This window comes from Neltuma alba, unplaced genomic scaffold (genome assembly GCF_004799145.2).
Source record: "Neltuma alba isolate B1F8T4 unplaced genomic scaffold, ASM479914v2 tig00004362_pilon, whole genome shotgun sequence".
NCBI classification, from domain to species: domain Eukaryota; kingdom Viridiplantae; phylum Streptophyta; class Magnoliopsida; order Fabales; family Fabaceae; genus Neltuma; species Neltuma alba.
Genome location: NW_021633674.1, coordinates 27994 through 49704, shown reverse-complemented (window position 1 = coordinate 49704; position 21711 = coordinate 27994). Strand labels below are relative to the sequence as shown.

The window sequence follows — 21711 nt, the reverse complement described above, 5'->3', positions numbered from 1 at the left end:
TTGATAAAAAATGATGGCCAGATCTAAGATTACTTTAAAAAAAAAAAAAAAATCTTTTCATGCCAGATTGCTCTGGCATTATGCTTGCCTTTTTCAGTCTCCATATCACTGAGACGAGATAAATATCGGTCAATTACCCATCTACAGCACCAATCTTAGTTGTATAATTCTTCTTCATTTTATATAATTCATCTTTTTATCAAAAACAAAATCTATCAATTACAGTGTTACCGAAAAAACAAACTGCTTTGACAAACAAACAAAAAAAACACAAAAGAAAAAACAAACTGACGCATAAATCTTTTGTATGTGAATGTAAATAAACCATCCACACTAGTAATTTTTTATTTGATTTTGGTGGGGAAAAAACATCTAAAAATTATGAATATTTTTGGCAAAAAAAAAACTGGTACAAATGACATTTTATATAAGATAATAATAGGTTGAATCTGATTGAAATCAAATCTTACTATTGTTTTAAAATGAACATAAAAGTAAATAAGTTAATTTTTTGACTGGAAAGTAAATAAGTTAATTTAAAGTGCCCAAATTTAGATTAATTTCATTCTTTTTCGTTACATTAATTTAAAAGGTCAACAATTAAAAAAATAATTTTCCCTTACATCAAGAAAATTCTTTAAATTTGATATAGGTGTTCATGAGACGGAACAGGATAAGACCGACGACCCCGTCCCAATCTCGTCTCGATAACTAAAATGGGACGGTTTTTCCGTCTTGTGTCGCATCTCATTTCAATTAAGACAGGACAAAGATGTTCCATTTCTTTTTTTTGAATTTTTTTATTTTTTTAATTTAAAAACTAACTATACAAGAACTGTAATAACTTATAATAAAAGCTATGTGAGGAAAATAGATAGAAATGAGGAAACCATGACAAAGAAAAAAATATTTTTTTGCAATCATGAGACACAAAAAATAAACAAATCTAAAATATTCACTATAAAAAATATTATGTAACCCATACAAAAACAACTTATAAACAAATAAATAATAATAATTGATAAATATTATTACCAAAATACTATTATAGTAACAATTAAAATAAATATATAATAACTTAAAATAAAGATAATATATTGGGATATGACTGAGATGGGACAACCGCATCCTGCGTCCCACGTCTTATCCCATCTCAAAACAATTTTATCTTGTTCCGTTTTTGTCCTATTCCAAAATCTTTTAAAACAGGATTGTCCCATCCTAAAATAATTGGAACAAAAACGAGATGCTACCATGAGACATAGTGGAATAATATTCACCAATACTTACAACTTGCCTTCGTTTTTCAATACTAAATTGCTAATAATAATATTCACACCTCATTCTATTACATTTAACATGTCATAAATTTTGCTGCGAAGAAAATATCATAAACTTATTTTAAAAAAAAAAAAAAGAACATTCTAACTGCGACTGTAACCGTGGGTCCGATTATGCATGCTACAACTTATAATCTTGAAAAATTCTATGAAAATTATTCTTCTGGTTGTTATTAAAAACACTACATAATTAATTTGAATAAATTAAAAAAATTAAGAAAAATTACTGAATTTTAAAAAATGTGACATAATCTCTTTATTATAATATTATATTATATTCAATTTACAAATTAGATAAATTAGTTTGAGGAAAAAATAATAAACTTAATAGATAAAATAAAGTAATGTCTTAGTTTTAGGGGGAAAAAAATTAAAGTGTTACTTGATCAAAATTCAAAACCAACTTCTTCATTAGCTTAGACATGTATAACAGGACGAGTAGTACCATTCATGAGGGGGCAAACAATATAATTTGTCGCAAACTTTCATATAAAAGTTATGAATTTACAATCTAATTTTTCTCGTTTTAAAAATGATCCCATTTATATTCATACATTTAGGATAATTGACTATTATACCTTCTCAGAGTTTTGATTCCATGTCGGATGATAACTTTCTCCTATACAATTTATGGTTCTTAACAAGGAATGGACCAACAAGTCAAGTAAACTTATATTGCAGAAAGTGAGAAAACTCCCAATTCATAAATTCTAAGGTTTTGTTTACAAAACTGGTGAAAATAAATTATGTGATTCTAAAAATTAAAAAAAAAAGGCTAAAGCAATACTCAGCACTCCGATTTTAATTTTTGGGGTGAACTTAATGTCTTAATCTTTCTAGTAGTGTAATTTTATTTATAAGCTTTTAAATTTGATGCAATATCACCCCTTTTATTTATTTAAAATTACCATTTTCATCTTATTCATCTTAAATTTTTAATAGTTAAAATTAACAATTTTGATTCTTTTTATTAAACTATTAACAATTTTTGTATAAAGTAAGCAATTTTAGCTAGTCAGCATCAAAGTTCAAGTTCAGGTGGCCATAAGTAACTGGAGCTCTAATGTAATGCCAACGACCAATTGCTAGAAACTATTTTTGAGATTTTTTCAACTTTCATAATATGATTAACAACTTCTGGTAATGATATTCATAATTTCATTAACACTATTAACCACATGTTTTTTCAGGTTTTAAGCTGAAATTTTTTTCAACATTCACAATGTAATTAACAACTCTTACAACAATGTTTACAAAGCTATTAAATACATGTTTTTCAGGCTTTTAAATTAGGATTTTTCAACTTTCATAATGTAAAAAACATGTGGTTAATAGTGTTAATGAAGTTGTAAATATCATTATAAGAGTTGTTAATCCTAAAAAAACATATGGTTAATAGCGTTAATGAAATTGTAAATATCGTTATAAGAATTGTTAATCGCATTATGAATGTTGAAAAAATTTCAGTTTAAAAACCTAAAAAAACATGTTGTTAATAGCGTTGATGAAGTTATGGATATCGTTATAAGACTTGTTAATCACATTATAAAAGTTAAGAAATCTCAAAAATAGTTGCTGAGTGTTGACACTCTGGCAACCGATTATCGGCTATCCATTAGAGCTCGGTGACCAGTGGCCACTTGAATTCTGATGCCTGCAGCCTGCAGGTAAGTAAGGGTGGCTTGAGGTTTTAAAAAAAAAATTAAAAGTTAATGTTGCAAACTCATTAACATTTTAAAATTTCAATTTAGTCATTATGACTAATTTGCAATTTTATAAGCTTAAATGACCATTTAGAGTTTTGCAAATTCAAATGTCATTTTATTCAAATTTTCTTAAAAGAAATTAGGATATTGAATGTCCTTGAAAAACAAGATTAAAATGTTGGGTGCATCTTCAAATCTTGGGAAAATTAAAATCCGAAGAACCCTATACAAGTATCCTTATTGATGAGTATTTTTTGCGGAATGGATCCAACGAAGATATTTTGAATAATAAGCACTTGAATGATATATTTAGGAGTTTATGTCAAGGTACTTGTGCCATAAAGAACAAGATTTTGAAGAAAACATTTAAGTGCAGCATGTGCCGGTGTCACATTTAGCTGGTAATGGCCTAATTGTTTACAATGGAAATCACAAGACGTCAGAATCAACATATTAAATTATTCTCAAAATTTGGTCAAAATAGAAAATTCTCAATATTTATAACAAACACTTTGTTACTATACTCATAAAGAAAATGACTACATTCAAAGAGCAAATGACAACCCTTTTTTGTAGTAATTCTTGATTTGGTATTTTGAAATTCAGTAGTCACTTTTTTAGAATTTTTCCTATAAGTAATGTGACACAGATGGAAACAAATACCAAATTCCACAGTCATATAAATTCCTCGTGACAGTTTTGTACGGTGTATGACTCTCTAAACCAAATTCCTATAAGCAGTAACGCTCTACTAGTATTTATTACCAAAAAGGCAATAACTTCAAAATTATACGCTTCTTCTTGTCATAAATGTAAGAGGCAAATAATTAATTTATAAATATTAAAAAAATGAGTTAAATTAGTTATTTGTGAAATACTGTATACTGATTTTTCTAGCATATTTGCATTGGAAATTATTTCATTAATGATTAATATATGTAATCAATAAAAAAATTAAGAGAAAAATTATAAATTTAAGTGACAAAATGCATTGAAATGTTACACTTCAGAATGATAAAAGACAAATCCTTTTATTAACTTTAAGATAGGAAAGAGCATGAGGAAAATTAGATCAAAAATTATAGCTCCCATTGATAAAAGAAGATATGAAAAATTGCATCCAATGATGCTGGTAACATGATGCAATTTGGGGATGCAGAATGTGAATTGTAAACTTCGAAACATAGGAGTCATCAAACTGTATCTAGCAAGAAACACAAAGTTAAGAGAGAATGTACTTCTTGGCTTATTTAACTTGTTCATTGAATTGAACCAGACTCTTCATCTGTGTGCATAATAACAGCTTAGGAGCACATCCACAAAGAACACAATGTTAATCTCAAGAACGCATGTGGCCATCAGAATACCAGAAACTGGCACATCAACATAAACATATTATTTATTAAGTACTAGAAAAGAAGTAATTATCATAATCATAAATATATTTCTCAATTCTGTTGCCCATGTTAGTCCTCCTATAGTTGCTCCCTTGGGTTTTGTTTTACTCAACCATTGCACCCTGAGCCTCCTCCTCGTGGCTGAAGGGAGACCAACCTATCAAACACAAAATATTATATATATATATATATATATATTTTTTTTTTTTAAAAAAAAAGGTACAGTTTTTATAGTTATTAAACTTTTTGTAATAATGCCAACTGTGGTTGAAGTGCAAAACCCAGAAATCCCTGAGACAAGTCATGGATGCAACACTAGTGAATAAGAAAATTTATCCCCATTTAGACTTAACCGTGGTCAATCTCATTCAATAAACAGTACTAGATGCCAAATAATTTTATTTTAAAAATTTAATAAAGTTGGATGAGTCAATAGCGTATTTATGGGGGTGTTTGGATAGAAACCAAACCATAGTTTCAGAAGTGCTTTTACGGATTACGAAGTAAATATGTAGAGGAGGTTACCTCGTTTTGCGGAAAAGTGATTCTGAAACCGTGGTTTTGGTTTTACCAAACACCCCCTATATATATCCATTAATGGAGTAAGGCATAAAGAAGCGGCTTGAAGCTGAGACTTGAATCATCCTATTCCTTGTGGATTTCAAAAGAGTTTAGACTTGAGTCCATTATGCAAGTACTCCTAGCATCTTTTACTTTCATAAGACTCATCAAAATTGGAAAACAGTAGGTCCCAGGAATATTATATATATATATATATATTTTAAGATTGACCAAAAAGATCCAAGAAGTTTAGTGTAGAATAAAGAAGAGGGGGACAAAACTTCATAACAGCCTGAGTTGCGTTTATAAACAGCCACTCAATTCAAGCTGTAACTTAACAAGCCATGCACAAGTACCAATACATCATCACCCACGTGCATCTGTTTTCCCTCCCTTGCCTTCACAAACTTTGACTGTCTCTTACCTATCCACTTTCAAGTATTTGCGAAACTCAAGCAACACTACAAGATATGGTATGATCTTCTGTTCTTTCATGGAGTTTAGAAGCAAACGCGTATGAAAAAGATAAAATATAGCTGTAAATATGTCTTCTTCTAGACAAAACAAAGAACATGAATTTCCAAGTTATGATAGTATGCAAGCAAACTTGGGTCAAAATGGAACCTATAATGTTACTCTTTCTCTCTGTTACGTAATCTGTTCATGACTTGCAGAACAATGTGAATGTGATAAAATGTGAGAGGTCACGTTTTGAGCACTACTGTTAGAGTTGACTTCCACCTGAATTTATATGATAACTGATAAGGTGCTGGCAAGGGCCATTTAAGAAACTCAGCAGAAAGATATATCAGATAGAAACCTAAAAGTTATCTGATACCTTCGTTGCGATTATGTTTGGTAGATTAGTGAAGTGAGTTTCTCTTAAGCATAAGCCAAAGGTCGAACTTGAAGTGATTCTTGCCACTTCAATGGTGTGTAATCTATGGTGGGTTTTTGTTTTTTTTTGTTTTTTAAGATAAATCAGTGGTGGTATTCTAAAACTACAAGTTTTGCTCTTTGAAACTTGTCATTGAATACTTTGGGAAAAGCCATCGGTTAAATTAAAAAATTAGTAAGAGAATAACAAGCTGTGGCCGACTCAGCGTCCCATTGGGAGCATCCATTTGTGGTTGCTTTTCAATTATAAAGTCAAAGAATGGAATTACCTATAAGAGTATCATCTTCCACTTGTTCTCTCTGTTTCTATTGCTTTCATTGAATTCCGGCCCTCGGAGATAAGTCGTAGAGGCAGATTCTCTGATGGATCCACCCCCGCCGGCACCACCTTCAACGGCACCCGTCCAAGCAGCTCCGATCACAACAAACGCCACAAGTGCTCAGTTGAACTGCCCCGAGTCGGTGGAGAGCTCTCCTCGGTCCCGCATTGTTGAAAACTGGGTTGATGAGCCGCTCCCTGCTGTTCCTGGAGCTAAGCTTCGCTTGATGTGCAGTTATGGCGGCCACATCATGCCGCGTCCACATGACAAAACGCTTTGTTACATCGGCGGCGACACTCGGATCGTCGTCGTCGATCGACATTCCTCCCTCAAGGAGCTCTGTGGCCGGCTCTCTCGTACTCTGCTGAATGGCCGACCCTTCACGCTCAAGTACCAACTCCCCCATGAAGATCTCGACAATCTCATATCAGTCTCCACAGACGAAGACTTAGAGAACATGATCGAAGAACACGAGCGTTTAACGGCTGCTTCTCCTCCTAGGCCCACAAGGTTAAGGCTTTTTCTCTTTTTCTCTAAGCCGGAGTCTACAGTGTCAATGGGCTCACTTCTTGATGATGCCAAGTCGGAGACATGGTTCGTGGATGCTCTCAACAATTCTGGGATTCTCACTCGGGGAGTGTCAGATTCTGCCGCTGTTGAAGGCGTGGTGAACCTTGACAAGGTTCCAGCCAGTAATTCCAGCAGTAATTTGGAAGCTCAAGCTACAGAGCTTCAGACTGATAGCAACAGACAGGTCAAGAATTTGCCTGAGGTTCATTCCTTGCCAGACTCCCCTCTGGTGGATAACAGTTCTTCATATGGGTCTTCTTCTTCATCCCCTTCAATGGCTAACCTGCCTCCAATTCGGGTTCGTATTGATGAAATTGGTAACAGCAGGCTGCAACAAGAACAGAGGCCAGGGATTGAGGAACAGTTAGCGCAAATGACCTTTGTTGCTAGTGGGATTAAGCAAGATGAAGGGTATGCTATGACTATGCTGTCTGCTCCTATGCCTACAATCCCTGCGCCTATGACCATGTCTTCACCAGCTTTGGTGACCAGTGATAATATGAATCGGGTCATCTCTGATGATGAAAGATCAGATCAAGGAGCACCTGCTGCGCTTCGAAAGCCTCCATTGCCTTTGCAGCTTGCACAACCAAGGACTAGTGGTGGTTTAAACTTGCCTTCTCCAGATTCAGTGGCAAGGTACTCTCATTTTGCATCTTTCTTTTATCAAACTTCAGTACATATATATACATGCCTCTTTTTGTGAAAGAAGAAACTACATTTTTTTTCTCATGATTTTTTTTTTTTTTTGGTGTTCAGTGATAGCAGCATTGCATCTGCAGCCTCTTTCTCAAGGTCTGTTTACTATCAGGATCAAGTCCAAGCTGCATATGCAGATCAGAAAGCACCAGCACTATCACATTCTAAGAATGACATGTCAGATCCCAATGCTGGATACCAAAGAGAACGAGTTCAGGATTCTAATTACACAGTACCCCCACCGTTGGATCAAAGTCAGCAAATCCAGCAGCAGCAACATCAACAGCAACAACAACAACAATTTGTTCATGCCAGTACCCACTATATCCCCCACACAGCAGCCACAGGTCAAGTTCCAATGTCTTCCTACTACCCAGTTTATGCCACACCTTCACAGCAGCAGATTCCTCATCCAATTAATCAGCAGTACCCAGTTTATGTAATGCCTGTAGGACATGCTCAGCCTTACAATATGACTATGCAAGCTGACCCAAATGTGATGGCCTCAAGCAGGCCATTAATATCCCAAAGTGTTGCTGGTACTCCACCTGTTTACCCCACAAAGCCAGCCACTCCTTCCATGCCTGAGGTGGCTGCTCAGACTGTTTATAAAGCACCTGTGCCCCCCACTCCAGCATTTGTTCAAATGCCTTCCGGGCAATATCAGCAGCAACAGTATGTGGGAGTACCTCAAATCCATCACCAACCACAGTCCATAACAGTTGCTTCCTCTGCTGCTTCTGCTCCGGTTCCTGCTACCACAAGTAATTATGGTTATGATTATGGTGGACCTGCGCAAGAACAAGCATATTACATACAACAGCAGCAAACTGCTCCTTTGCCTTCTCAATACCAGTCCATGACCCCCGCGGCAGCGGCGGCATTTTCAGATGCATCAAAGCAATTTCCTGGAGAGAGCATTCAGCAGCCAAACAGAGCCACACAGCCATTGTGATGTGAGGAGGGAGATATTTGGGGTTGGAACATGGCTTTCATTCTTTGATGATGGAGATACTTTAGTTGCTCACAGAATCTTAATAAGGACTAGGTTGTGTTTAGTTTCATTTTTTCCTTTGACCATTATTATCTTTACATGAAAAATGAATGCAGTGTGAGATCAGACAAAGCAAATCTAGTTTTTCTCATGTTTTTTATTTATGGATCATAGAAATTCATTTCAATAAGGCAAGCTACTGCCGCTAGATCTGTTTTCCGGTGAAAATCCCTCATTAGCATTGTTACTAGTATCGCGTCTGTGGAGTTGAAAGTCACTCTAGCCTTTTGTGTTCATCTAACAAAAACGTCAGATTTCAGAACAAGTTCAATTTTTTTCTCAGTTTTGTCCTGTCTTGAGCAGAATCTGAGTTTCCTAAAAAAGAATAATTTAAAATAAGCATCTCATGTGACGTAGATATTAAAATAGTTTAGCAAAACAATGAACTGAAATCTCAAGGTTAGATTGGAGAATTGAAGCTTTTTTCCCTTCCAATGCGGTAAGACCATTTTCTAAACATTTCATTCAGTCTTACACATGAAAGCAAAAAAAAAAAAAATGTTTCATAAGATTTGAAAAGGTTTAATTATTTCTTTCAATTATGTCTGAAACTGTTTTTTCCACACCAAATGGAAGGGTTTCTGGACTTGAAAAAGGGACGGTGGTTCATCCATCACAATCAAATTTTTTCTTCCGGGAAACCAAAAGGCAGAGTTGGATCTCATGAATTAGAGATTTGCGAATTGCGCAATTTTTGCAAATATATCATTCAATGACTCCCTCAAGTAACAGCCTTTTTCTCATTTTTATCTGTCATTTTCATGCCAAAAAAAAAACCCAAATTCATTCCCCATTTATATTTTGGTTGGTGCTGAATTTATTATGGGATCTGATGCATTACTTTTAATTACTAATTTTGTTTTTCACCGAAAATATAGGCATGGCCTGTACATCCAGCTTGTCATATCTCAAGTATCTTCAAGGAAAATTAAAAGAATTAAATTTACAAATGAGTTATTAGAAATGTCTTCAAATTATGAGTATTTAATATTATTCCCATAATACAAATTTACAACTAAAAGGCCATTTAACATTATTTACCACCCAATCAATACAAATTTATAAATTACTCAATGAATTTGTATTATTAGTAGTCCTTAAAAATGAAAAAAAAATTATCTCTCTCTTCTTCTTTTTTACTAGGCGTCTATTATAATCATAGAAAATTAAAATAAATTAATTTATATTTTAAAACAAATTATTAAACTGGAATTATGAAATTCAATCAAGAGATTCATAACAGTAGTTATCTCTCCTATTTTACACATAAAAACGGAAGATACATCCACCACAAAACTCATTTTGAGATCCTACAAACTCATCTAAAAAGGATAGGAGTTGCTATTTGTACCAAAAGTTCTTACTGAGTATTTAAATGATCTTCTCAAAACATTTCTACACAAGTTAAGATAAAGTTTTCGTAAAATTATTTTTAAAAAGATAATCCCAACATTATTAATTCTATAACTATATTATTTGTCAAAGGGGAACAACTTTCTTTAATAATGCATTTGTTGTGCACCTTTTTTGCCATTATTGTTAATGAGAGGGTATGAGATTGTGAAAAATGTGCTCAAGTGTTTAACAACGACAAGAAGAAAGAGATTAAAAAAAACAGAAAAACAAAAAAAAAAGCCCACCACAACCGACCCCAGATCCAATTCCGGATGTCATCTTCTCTTTGGAAACGAAAGTTCTTCCATCACGCCACGCAATTTAACATATGCGCTGTAAATATTATCTTTGTTTTAATTTGACCGTGAATATAAAATTTTAATTTATTTTATTTTTATATCTATTTTTTAAAAGTAATTGTTATAGTATTTATATATATTAAATGTTTTATCAAATAATAATTTGAGCTAATACATATGATTAGTAAAAACATTTTTAAAAAAATTTATTTATTACACATAACTAACTTAATTACTTCACACAAAAAAAACTAAGTTAACTAATTTTTTATTTATTCAAATTAGTTAACTACTCCCTCCGGTCCTAATTATAAGAGCCAGTTGACTAATTTGAGGAGATTAAGGAAGTAAGTTGAGTTAGTTATTTGTCCTAAATAGGTGTTGTCTTTCCTAAAATATCCTTGTTAATCAAGTGTATTGACTATAATTATAATTATTAGAAGGACTATCTTGGAAAAAATTGAGTAAATATGAGAGACAAAGTGAATTGGAATCTTATATTTAGGACCAAAATAAAAGTCAAATAGGGTCTTATATTAAGGACCGGAGGTAGTAGTTTTTATACTACCTCCGGTTCTAATTATAAGAGCTAGTTGACTAATTTGAGAATATTAAGAAAGTAAGTTGAGTTAGTTATTTGTCCTAAATAGGTGTTATCTTTTCTAAAATATCCTTGCCAATCAATTATATTGGTTAGAATTATCATTGTTAGAAAAACTACTTTAGAAAAAAATATAAATATAAGAGACAAATGGATTAGAATCTTATATTTAAAATCAAAATAAAAATTAAATAAAATCTTATATTAAAGACGAGAAGTAGTATTAGTTTTTATACCAACGAGTATTTTTTTTTCCTTAATTTTTTTAATCTCATGATTATGAACATCAATGCCCGCGCCTTGGCGCCTCGCACAAGACTAATCTCTTCTTTTGATTCCGAAATCATGGCGTTGAATAATCAACTGAAATTAGCCATTGTCCTTTTGATCCTGGAAACGCGGGTAAGAATTAAGATTTTTGACGTTTCTCATGAGAGGACTCTTCCCTATCCCATCACATTTTCGAATTACTTCCCACAAAGGCGAACCTGCCATCCCTATCATCTACGTAATCCATAAATTTGTTATATTGCATCCAGAAATAATCCTGACTTAGGGTGTTCTTAACTTCTCATTCTTGGTGTTTCTCTTTCTTTGAATCAACGAGTTTCGGCCTCATTGGCTCACTGCCCCAAATATCTCTTTATCATTCTCTCAAAGTATCACTTGTTTACATAACCCAATCCCGAATTATGCTTCTTAACAGGATTAGCCCTGGATTCTGGGTCACTGACCCCAAACCGAAGGCTGTGAGTTTTGTCAGCCGGAGGGTATCGGTGCCTTCACCGGTGAGGCCTGTGGCATTTCTTGGTTGGCTTCAACAGAGGAAAAACGATAAGCGCCGGTCATTATGCACCGCCGATGAGCTTCATTATGTCTCTGTTTCCGACTCCGATTGGAAGCTCGCTCTCTGGCGCTACCTGCCCTCTCCCAAGGTTCTCTGTAGCATCTTCTCCTTTTTGTAATTTCAATTTCTGCACTTGGATGATTCAACTTTGCATGTTCCTGGGGATCTTAGCATCCATTATTTGTTTGTAAATGGCTTCGTTTAGCTATATTTAGTTAATCTATCAGAGAAAGCCACAATTCGTCGATAATTGAAAGTAATGCAAAAAGAAAACATTCATTCCCAGGCACCTACCAGGAACCACCCACTTTTACTATTGTCAGGCGTTGCAACCAATGCTATTGGCTATGATCTCTCTCCTGAGGTAGCTCTGTTCCTGTGAAATGCCATAACCTCACAATCTTATTCTCTATTATGAATTCTCTGTTGTTCTTTTGTATAACCAAATATGTTTGCTTTCAGTCTTCATTTGCTCGGTATATGGCTGCACTAGGATTTGATACCTGGACCCTTGAAGTTCGAGGTTCTGGGTTAAGCACTCACGGAGTCTACTCAAAGGAAATTTTCAAAGACCTTGGAGCTTCGTTTGACTCAGAAACTCCTTACATGAAAATCAGAGGGTTAGAATCTGAGATAGTGACTAAATATGACAAGCTACGACCAACAGCGAAGCTAATGGATGTCTTTCCAAGATTATCCAATGAAGTTTTAGACTTTATCAGTGGGGGTCTGTGTCATGACCTGGAGAGCTTCTACTTCTTACCATCTACTATTTTATGATTAAAACTGGACAATATGAAAATATATTTTTTTCCAGATTTGCGGGGAATGAGGGAAAGTTCTACTGTTGCTAGTCAAATAAGGGATTTGATCCGTAGGCTTCAGGCTATTGCTGCAGGGGATCGGCCATTATTCCCAGCTCACGTTTTGGCGATGCAAGAGCGTTTTATAACCAGCATTCAAGAATTTCAGGAACAACTTGAGCTGGTTGCGAAGAATGATTGGGACTTCGACCATTACCTGGAAGAGGATGTACCTGCTGCGGTGAGGTGACATTCTTTCGTGATAATTTCATAGACATTCCAAAAAGCTGAAGTAAATTTATAGTGGTATCGTTTCATAAGTTTATCACTGATTTCATACTTCTGATTCGCCTTAGATGGAGTACATAAGGACTCATTGCCAACCAAAGGATGGAAAACTGCATGCTATTGGTCACTCAATGGGGGGTATCCTGTTATATGCTACTCTCTCACGTTGTTGTAAGTTTTGCTGAATTGCATTTTTTATTTCCTTTCACGCTTCCTTGAAAGAACCATCAAAATTTAATTTTCCCTGCTTTTGGTTCAAGCTTGTTACAATATATAATTCATGATCTAACTCGAACTTCAACTGCACCTGGCACCCATTAGTAGTGGCAAACCCAACCATAAGCTGTCATGCTTCATGTTGGGCCCTAGATGCTTAGAAGTGCTGGGAAAATTGTTTTCCATTTGGACTTGGAAGAAACAATACTCTGAACTAGACAAGTATGGAGCTAGAATTGAAATCTTAAAAACATGAGGTTTGTGAGTCAATTCACTTGGATAACTCTAATCTGATCCATTTATTTCCCAGGTGAAATTCTGTGTTCATCTCAAAATCAACAGCGTAATACCTGTGATTAGAATGACTTATGTGTTGAGGGGTTTTGGTTATTTTTGAGTTGCAAAATCTTATTCCCAAAGAATGTAAACGTTTTGGTGAAGTTCTTGATGCTTGCAATTTCAGGTTTTCATGGAAAGGATTCTGGGCTGGCATCAGTTGTTACATTGGCATCGTCACTTGACTATTCACCTTCAAGATCATCTCTCAAGTTGCTTTTACCACTGGCAAGTGATGAATGAAACTGTGATGGCCCCCTTTTTCCTTCAATGATATGTCTCTAAGTTGAACATTATAATTAAGTAAATGAGTTCTTCATTTGCAGGCTGATCCTGTTCAGGCATTAAAGATTCCTGTTATTCCAGTGGGGCCAATACTTGTTGCTGTTTATCCTCTCGTGAACTATCCTCCCTATGTTTTATCATGGCTAAATTCTCAGATTTCAGCTGAAGAAATGGATGAAAAGCTATACCAAAAACTTGTTCTCAACAACTTCTGTAAGTGACAAATCTAGAAGTGTTACCTTTGGCTTTAGTTTTGCATTTTATGCAACTTCTTAAATACTCTAGCCGGCACGTACTTCTACAAAACATTTATCCCAACTTTCAGAGACTGAATCATAAAAATGGAAGGTACAATACCTTCTAAGCTTCTCTTGCAGTTAAAATCAGTTTTCGAGAAGGGTGGTTTATGTGATAGGAGTGGATCTTTCTTCTACAAAGAACATCTCGCCAAGAGCAAGGTGCCTATCTTAGCAGTTGCTGGTGACCAAGATCTAATCTGCCCTTCTGAAGCTGTGTACGGTATGTGGAGTTGAAAAGGCTGTTTACATATATATATTTTTATCGAAGAGTCTATCAAACATGGAAACTGACAAAAAGTTTTATGATGGATGTGATCACATATATGAAACAGAAACGGCTAAGCTTATTCCTGAAGAATTACTTACCTATAAGGTTTTCGGTGAGCCCGGAGGTCCACACTATGCCCACTATGACTTGGTGGGGGGTCGTCAGGTGAGATTATTTTGACTGTTGTTTTTTTATGACTTATGAGACAGAGATTGCATATAATCTGACCAATTGAGTTTTTCATTTGAAGTAATTTCTATTGTTGTCACTTTTTTCCTGTTTGAATGCAGGTTGCAGATCATGTGTATCCATGTTTAACAGAGTTTCTCATTCATCACGACATGGATTAGTTCATTTCTCTCTTTAGATGACAAGCACATCTTTCCTGTTTCCTCTACTTCAAAAGGATCACAAGATCAATTCTTTGCAGAGAAGATACTCCTTCATAGATAGGTAGGTAGGTAGGTGGATAGATAGATGATGCAAGACAAAGCAAGGCTTTCTGTTGTATGTATTACTAGCCCGACGCTGAAAGTCCATATTTGTAAAGAATAACAACGAATATAAAGGACACACACGCATATCTGTTGCTACATAACTAATTTAACGAGATTTAAAAAATTAGTCTTAATTATTTGAGGAAAAAAATGTGTTGGCAGCCCTTACTAAAATTCTCTTTAACATAAATTCTCCTTAACATGTATAAAAATAGTTTGAAGGAAAAAATTCTAAGTCTAGACAACAGAAGGGATAGAGGTTATGTATCTGGGATCAAAGCAAATTCTCTATATTTAAACCTATTGGTCCCGTTTGGTATGAGGTACTGAATTTTGGGGCACTGGGCATGGGATTGGAAATGGCATTGGGCATGGGATTGGGAATGAGATTTATTTTTAAAATCGTGTTTGGTGTGACGTGGGATTAAAAAAAACCCAACAAGGCCGATATCTAACAAAAATTAGCTAAAAGACAAAATTGCCCACATATTCCATTGTTGCTGCGACTGCGGCCTTGATCGAACATGAAGATGGAAAATCGAATACCAAGAATGAAACACATATTAAATATCACATTGAAATCCATCTTTAATCCAAAGAAGCAATCAAGATTAAGAAGAAATATCCAGATTCAAGCACAAAGGAAATAAGGAAATCAAATTGAACTTGAATTCATGCTTTTTCAAACAGATCAACGATCTTGCAGGAGGAGAGTGTCGCTTGCAGATTTGGACATCTTCATGCTCGCCAAATCTAGTTTTAACATCGGGAATAGAGATGACGGAATCGCAAGGAAGGGAGGGAGATGACGGAGAGACGACTTGCCGAGGAAGAAGGTTGCTGACAAAATGTGGCAGAGGACGGAGTTAATGGAATCGCGATGAAGGGTGGTGATGACAGGGGAGGATGTTGCTGGAGAACAAGGTTGCTGATGGAATCTCACAGGAGGATAAAAATGATAAGGAGAGGACGTCGCCGAACTTTAATGGTTGCTGAGGGAGAAGAAGGGCATCGGGACTAAGTAGTTGATGGGGTGTAATTAAGCAAATTTTAGGAGGCTATTTTAGTAAGTAAACTTTCAATCCCAGGATTAAAATTGCAATACCAAGAGGGAGGGTGGTATTGGTCAATCCCATGAGCGTGGCATTGTGCAATCCTAAGTATTGACAAGTACTTTGTACCAAACATATCAAATTGAGTTATTCCCTGTCCCAATCCCAATCCCAGCCTCTCATTCCCACGTACCAAACAGGGCCATTATGTCATGTCTAAAGAATATGCTTGTATTTCTTAAAGATATCTGCCCTGCCTTCCTGTGATTTTTTCCCCAAGTTTTTGTTGATGATGCATGGAAAAGTTTGGTGATCTTTCATTCTGCTTTGCATATTGGAAAATGTTTGGTCCCCACCATGTCGTCTGTCTCTTTTCGTGGTGTAGCTTTCAAGTGCGTGACTTCCATGACATTATTGATCTTCAAAGGGGAAGTATGAAATAACGTTGTAACATTTAGAACGGTGAGGAGTTACTTTTTTTTCCCTCTTCTCTTTTTCACATAACAGATGGCAGTTTTTGCCATCTATTTAATCAATAATAATGGAATCACGAGTGTTTCCTTCGGAAGCAGCTTCTTTTACCTTTTGTTTGTCATCGAGGCTTCTATACGTACATACATACACACATATATATATAGAGAGAGAGAGGCTTAAATTAGTAATTAATTTCATTATATAAGTATAGCCTGCAATGACCATCTCCGTTTCCAGAATACAATCCCATAAACAAGTATTGCCAAGTCAAATGCAAGCCGTATAATTTTGGTTAAGTCTCGTCATCATTGACAAATATAACATATTGCCAACTCACAAAGCAGACCAAAAGACTAAAAGATTCAACGAACAGAAGATTGAAAGCAAAGAATGGAATCTCGCTTGTATTAGATATGAAAAGCTATACACCAACTTCAGGGTGAATATAAGCAGGCCTTTTTTTTAAAAAAAAAGAAAAAAGGAAAAAAAAAATATCAGGGTCAAGTCTCCTAGTGACGAACCACAACTTCTTGCTTACAGACTGGGCAGAAATTTTTCTGTGCAAGCCATTGTCTGATGCACTCAAAGTGATAGCTGTGTTCACACTTTAGCTTCCCCACCTCATCATCTCCTTCATATTCTTCCTGTTCATCACAATCCAGATTAGACAGATCACATTATATATCATTTCACAACGTGATATCCGGACAAACCCATCAGGTTGTAGAGATTTGCAAACTCACCTGACAAATGCTGCACTTTTTGTTAATATGGTGCTTCAATGCTTCACTCAAAAATGGATATTGAATCTTCCTTATGTGGCATCCTATCTCGTCTTCTTTGAGACCAGTGTTGACAAAACCAATCTTCTCTTCAAGCTCAAGAAGTTGCTGCAGGCCGCAGAAACCAGAGACATAAGACGAAGATATTCAGGCAGTCCAACGATGTATTAAAAGCAAGAAGAAATGTTGTCGTGAAAGAAAAATTGAGAGAAAGAACCTACCTCATATGACATGTTATCAACATCAAGTCTCCAGTCCCTAAACTGGTCATGTGAATCTAACATTCCTCCCATTAGCAGACCTCCTTGAAGCATCATTATCTACAGGGATCCAGCAATAATTACAGAAATGCAAATAAATGGTCAGATATATTGATAAAGACTAACATGGCTGGAAGAAAATCTAACTAAAAAAAATCAGAAACGGTTAGAAAATAACATAACAAGTAATCAACCTAACCTAAGACTTATCCATGGTCATGGAAGCATTAAGCATGTAACAGATATTGCCCTCCATGCGACATTCATAAACAAATATTCAGGTTCTGTTCAGCTGACCAAAATCTGCACCTCAAATTAATGGGTTGTGCATTACCTAGAGTTTGTATGCTCAATCAATCTGGTGAAACTGACCCGTCCATAATTATCCAAAAATGGTTATCATAGTAACTATATTTGGGGGGGAAAAAAAAAAAGGAGCATCCTGTTTATTGTTTCTTGTTAATCTTTTAGAGCACGGTTATTCCTACCAAATACATGGGCTCGAATTTGTTTTTGTTTCAACAAATTGCAATTATCCAACTCTGCCACATCCAAATGCAAAATTGGTTCATTCTAGTTCGGGATTGAATAGTCTGAGGTAGAACCATAGAGGTTGTACGCATAAGAATTTTAGTCTTGCAAATTACACAGCAATCAAGTCTAGAAACAGTCTTCACAATACCATAGGACGAATTAACAGGTCCATTTTACTCCATTAATCTGGAGGCCAGATACTCCTAGAAAAATCTGCAACCAGATCACCACATACGTGCACACAAACACATCATACTTGGCCAACGGTACCAAACAAATTCCACACACTTCAACTTTAAGTCCATCAGCATCTTCACACTATATTGGAGGCCTATTCTGACCTGAGTGTTACCATTACTGAATGAATGCTAACATAATGGTTGAGGACCTAATCTTTGAGCCTCTCAATGACAAGAAATAAACCGTTTAATCACTAGGTCACATAACTCCAGAACTACTGCTTAATCTCTCTTCTATCTATATCATCCCATTAACCTGTGTGCATGAGCTGCTGACAATGGGGTAATTGGCATGGCTCCGGAATACTTAGTCCTCCAATGGATCATTGCCTTATAAAAGCCCAAGTCCATAAAGTCAATCCTATTACTTAGAAACCAGATCTCAGTGCCATCTGCTACCTAATGTAGGGTGATCAGCACTTTTCAGCATTCACCAGCCTTGTATTGTCCATTTCATTTCAGGAAAAGAAAATGTAGACCAGCACATTCATGCCATCCTTTCTAGCTGGGCAACACAAATACATGCAAAACTTACACACTTTCACATATTCATCCTTCTTTACAAAGGAAATAACAAGGCATGATGAAGTATATTTCGGACAAAAGTCATATAGGAATATTCGAGGTGGTCAGACAAATTATGAAAGGCATATTCCAATGATCAACTCCAAATTCAGAATTTTCAACTGTTATTTCCCCAAAGAAAAGAAAATCCTGATAATCAAACAAAGAAACGGGATCATTATAAAATAAAGAATATAAAAGCCAGAACCAACCTCAGCAAAACCTTCGGATGAAGGATGTCGAAGATGACGATAGTATCTTGAAGATGCATATGAATCAGGAGCAGGAGGACGCGTTGGGAAGATATCAGGATCATTATCCAGAAACGAGATGGTTTCTGGGTTAACTGTTCGTCTTCCAAGATAGGATACACGCTGGCAACATTTATGAACCATCATCAGGCCTTGAAGAAATCTCCCAATCCAAAACAGGATATACAATACCACACATGAGATCAAAATATCAGCTAATCCTTTAAACATCTATCAACAGCTCAATATCTGTCTTCTTCATTCACACAATAATCCTATGATGATGATAATTCTATTTACCGGGCGGTTTCCAAGTCATTAAACTTTCGTCTGGCGTCCGTAACTATAAAAGCATATGCGTGTACGCGGCTGGACCTGGATCGGCCGGTTGGTACTCCTAATACGTCAGTAGACTAGGAATATTATAACCAGCGGCCATAGTTGACCAAGTCTTTACTATAGGGAGGGAATCAAAATTGGCCGCTTTTTTTTTTTTTTTAAATGAAAGTATCGACTTTTATTATATTGAAAATCTAAAAATATATAAAAAATAATCATTTGACCAAAAAATTTAAGCTTGGTAAATAAAAGATGGTAATGCTAGATACTGTTTTTTTTCCCCTTAAAAAAAAAAAAAACGAATCACACGAAAATTCACGGAAAGAAAACCCATTCCCCGTTATCCTGTAGTAATGAAGAAAGAGAGAAATAAAGAAGGATGGGACAGGAAAAGAATGGCTGTCTCCTTTACTATATTTGAAATTTTAACATGTAAGTTGAAAAAATTTTATGCTGTGTGAATGAGGGATGCTAATGCTGACTACTGTAAAAAAGATATCGAAAATCAAAAAATGAATTTGAAAGGAAGAAAACCGATCCCTCATCATCCCGATGAATGATGAAGAAAGAAAGAAAGACAAGACAATAAAGAAGTACTTACTAGTCATCAAGGTCTAATGATGACAAGAATACCAAATTTCCCATTGCGAATTTAGAAAGTAAAGATCACACAATCACCAAAAATAAATGGGAAATTTATTTAGCAGAATATGAGATTTGGTTAAAGAAGGAAAAAGGGTAAACTGGAAACGATTGTGTTTTTAGCACTCGTTGGATAGAAGAGTGAAGAAGAAACAGAGGAAGGATGAATCAAGATGGAGAGAAACAATAATACCTCCCTGTGAGTCATCCTCTCTACATCAATCTTCCCTCTCGAAGAAACATTCTTCCTCGCCACGACGCAATCAACAGACGCAGCAGCATCGGCCGAAAACCCAATTCCAGGACCACACCAGACGTCTTGAAAATCAACGCAATTAGCAGAACCAGAACCATCAACAGCCCCAGGACAGGTCTTGGTGCCATTTCTTTTATGCTTCTTCTTTCTAGCCTTCTTTCCTTGCCAGTCCGCCGACGACCGAATCACCGCCGGAACCGAAACCTGCTGCGACGCACCGGCGGTGCATCCGAGTCCTCTGAAGGTTGCAGCCGCGGAGAAATTGTTCTTCTTCTTGCTACGGCCGCTGCCACTGCCGCCGATGTTGACTCCGTTACCCTGTACACTCTCATTCGACGCGTTGTTGGAGAAAGTAGAGAGAAGAAGAGACGAAATGGTTGATTTGCAGCGAGTGAACTCGATTATCGAAGGGATTGGCGGGTTCGGATCTGCTTCTTGAATGAGATGACCCAAATGGCTTCTTGGCCTTCTGCATTTTATGCGTTCTGCAGTTGCTGAAGCATCTGAAACAACAGGCATGATTCACAGAGACAGAGAGAGAAAGAGGAGATGAAATGAAACAAAGAGGGAATGGAGGGATTTAACCCTCTTGCAGAGAGGTGGAAGCAGTGGGAGCACAAAAGATTAGAGCTTTGAGAAGAAAGAATAGAAATTTTTTAATTGTGGGGTTGGCTTTTTTTTGAGTGGTTAGGTGGTCTATGATTTGTCTTGTTGCTGGAATTGTGGGCATAGTAGTCTGAGAGGCTCTGGAATCTGTGACTGTTTTTTGCTTCTTTTTGTGCCTCTTAAGCTATCAATCCGACGCTGCTTATCACAGGAAAAGTCGAAAGTCCCTTCCTTTAACCCTCCATTCACACCCTCCTAGCGCACAGTGCCTGAGGATTGAATTGGAAAAGGACCTAGATGATGGCGCCATGAATCAATATTATGTACATTAAAAAACCACTGTAGAAACAGAGCCACGCAAAAAGGTCAGATTTCAGGGGTGAGAGTGGACGCCATTTTAAAGGGTCCCACAAGGAGAAATCACGATTCACAAGGTCATAAACCACATGAGTGCATTGGGATTATAATAGCCATCATTTAATTTCCACCCCCTGAATTCCGCTCATTGAGGAATGTCTTCCTGGTCAAGTATCCTTTTCCCCTTTTATCATCATAGCTGTAGCATTAAGGTTCACTGCATTCCATTGTTTATTCCCACCAATGAACATTAAAATAAATCTCAAGTTCGTTTTTTTTTGCCAAAAGATTCATTTTTTTCCAATTGGGTATTGGTTATTCGACCGTCATGGGACTTGCACCAACCAAGAAAATCGGCAGACTCGCAAAATGAAAGCGAATGACTAGAGCCCTTTTTTATTAGATCTCCTTTCTTTGGTGTAAATGAAAATTAATGACATCTGATCTATCTTACCTGTTGTATTGATGACCCTTGAACCATATGAGGCGCGTTTTCCAACAAAAATGTTTTCACCAAAATACACGGCTTCCTTGATTCAAGTTTCAAGCTTACGAATCTTTGAAATGCGATGGAATAAATATGACTAACCTTGGAATTGAAGCTGTGCAAAAAGTGGTAAAGAACAAAGGCAAAAGAACAAAACGAGACAGTACAGTAAATTCATGGACTTTAGACT

General features: G+C 36.0%; 3 protein-coding genes across 3 annotated transcripts; 2 read left to right on the top strand and 1 right to left on the bottom strand.

Annotated features, from left to right (window-relative positions):
• Positions 1-6257: 6257 nt before the first annotated feature.
• On the top strand, positions 6258-8699 carry LOC114744405 (flocculation protein FLO11-like). The gene is made up of 2 exons (XM_028932578.1): positions 6258-7430; positions 7551-8699. Exons 1-2 carry the CDS (start codon positions 6265-6267, stop codon positions 8443-8445), a joined length of 2061 nt encoding a protein of 686 aa, XP_028788411.1. The 5' UTR covers positions 6258-6264; the 3' UTR covers positions 8446-8699.
• Positions 8700-11315: 2616 nt separating this feature from the next.
• LOC114744410 (uncharacterized) lies at positions 11316-14802 on the top strand. The gene is made up of 10 exons (XM_028932582.1): positions 11316-11774; positions 11973-12050; positions 12149-12413; positions 12504-12730; positions 12846-12948; positions 13457-13557; positions 13656-13827; positions 13963-14133; positions 14246-14346; positions 14472-14802. The coding sequence occupies exons 1-10, from the start codon at positions 11532-11534 to the stop codon at positions 14529-14531; spliced, it is 1521 nt and encodes a 506-aa protein (XP_028788415.1). The 5' UTR covers positions 11316-11531; the 3' UTR covers positions 14532-14802.
• A 1578-nt stretch (positions 14803-16380) lies between these two features.
• On the bottom strand, positions 16381-20651 carry LOC114744407 (uncharacterized). The gene is made up of 5 exons (XM_028932580.1): positions 20009-20651; positions 18796-18957; positions 17208-17306; positions 16948-17094; positions 16381-16848 (listed from the first exon to the last, which is right to left on the bottom strand). Exons 1-5 carry the CDS (start codon positions 20588-20590, stop codon positions 16714-16716), a joined length of 1125 nt encoding a protein of 374 aa, XP_028788413.1. The 5' UTR covers positions 20591-20651; the 3' UTR covers positions 16381-16713.
• Positions 20652-21711: the final 1060 nt, after the last annotated feature.

Coding starts and splice junctions, on each gene's coding strand:
- LOC114744410 (XM_028932582.1), top strand. CDS start 11,532: ATGCTTCTTAACAGGATTAGCCCTGGATTCTGGGTCACTGACCCCAAA. Junction 12,414..12,503: donor TTTAGACTTTATCAGTGGGG/GTCTGTGTCATG, acceptor ATTTTTTTCCAG/ATTTGCGGGGAATGAGGGAA. Junction 12,949..13,456: donor TGCTACTCTCTCACGTTGTT/GTAAGTTTTGCT, acceptor TTGCAATTTCAG/GTTTTCATGGAAAGGATTCT.
- LOC114744405 (XM_028932578.1), top strand. CDS start 6,265: ATGGATCCACCCCCGCCGGCACCACCTTCAACGGCACCCGTCCAAGCA. Junction 7,431..7,550: donor TCTCCAGATTCAGTGGCAAG/GTACTCTCATTT, acceptor TTTGGTGTTCAG/TGATAGCAGCATTGCATCTG.
- LOC114744407 (XM_028932580.1), bottom strand. CDS start 20,590: ATGCCTGTTGTTTCAGATGCTTCAGCAACTGCAGAACGCATAAAATGC. Junction 18,958..20,008: donor AGAGGATGACTCACAGGGAG/GTATTATTGTTT, acceptor AAATGTTGCCAG/CGTGTATCCTATCTTGGAAG. Junction 17,307..18,795: donor CATCCGAAGGTTTTGCTGAG/GTTGGTTCTGGC, acceptor GGATCCCTGTAG/ATAATGATGCTTCAAGGAGG.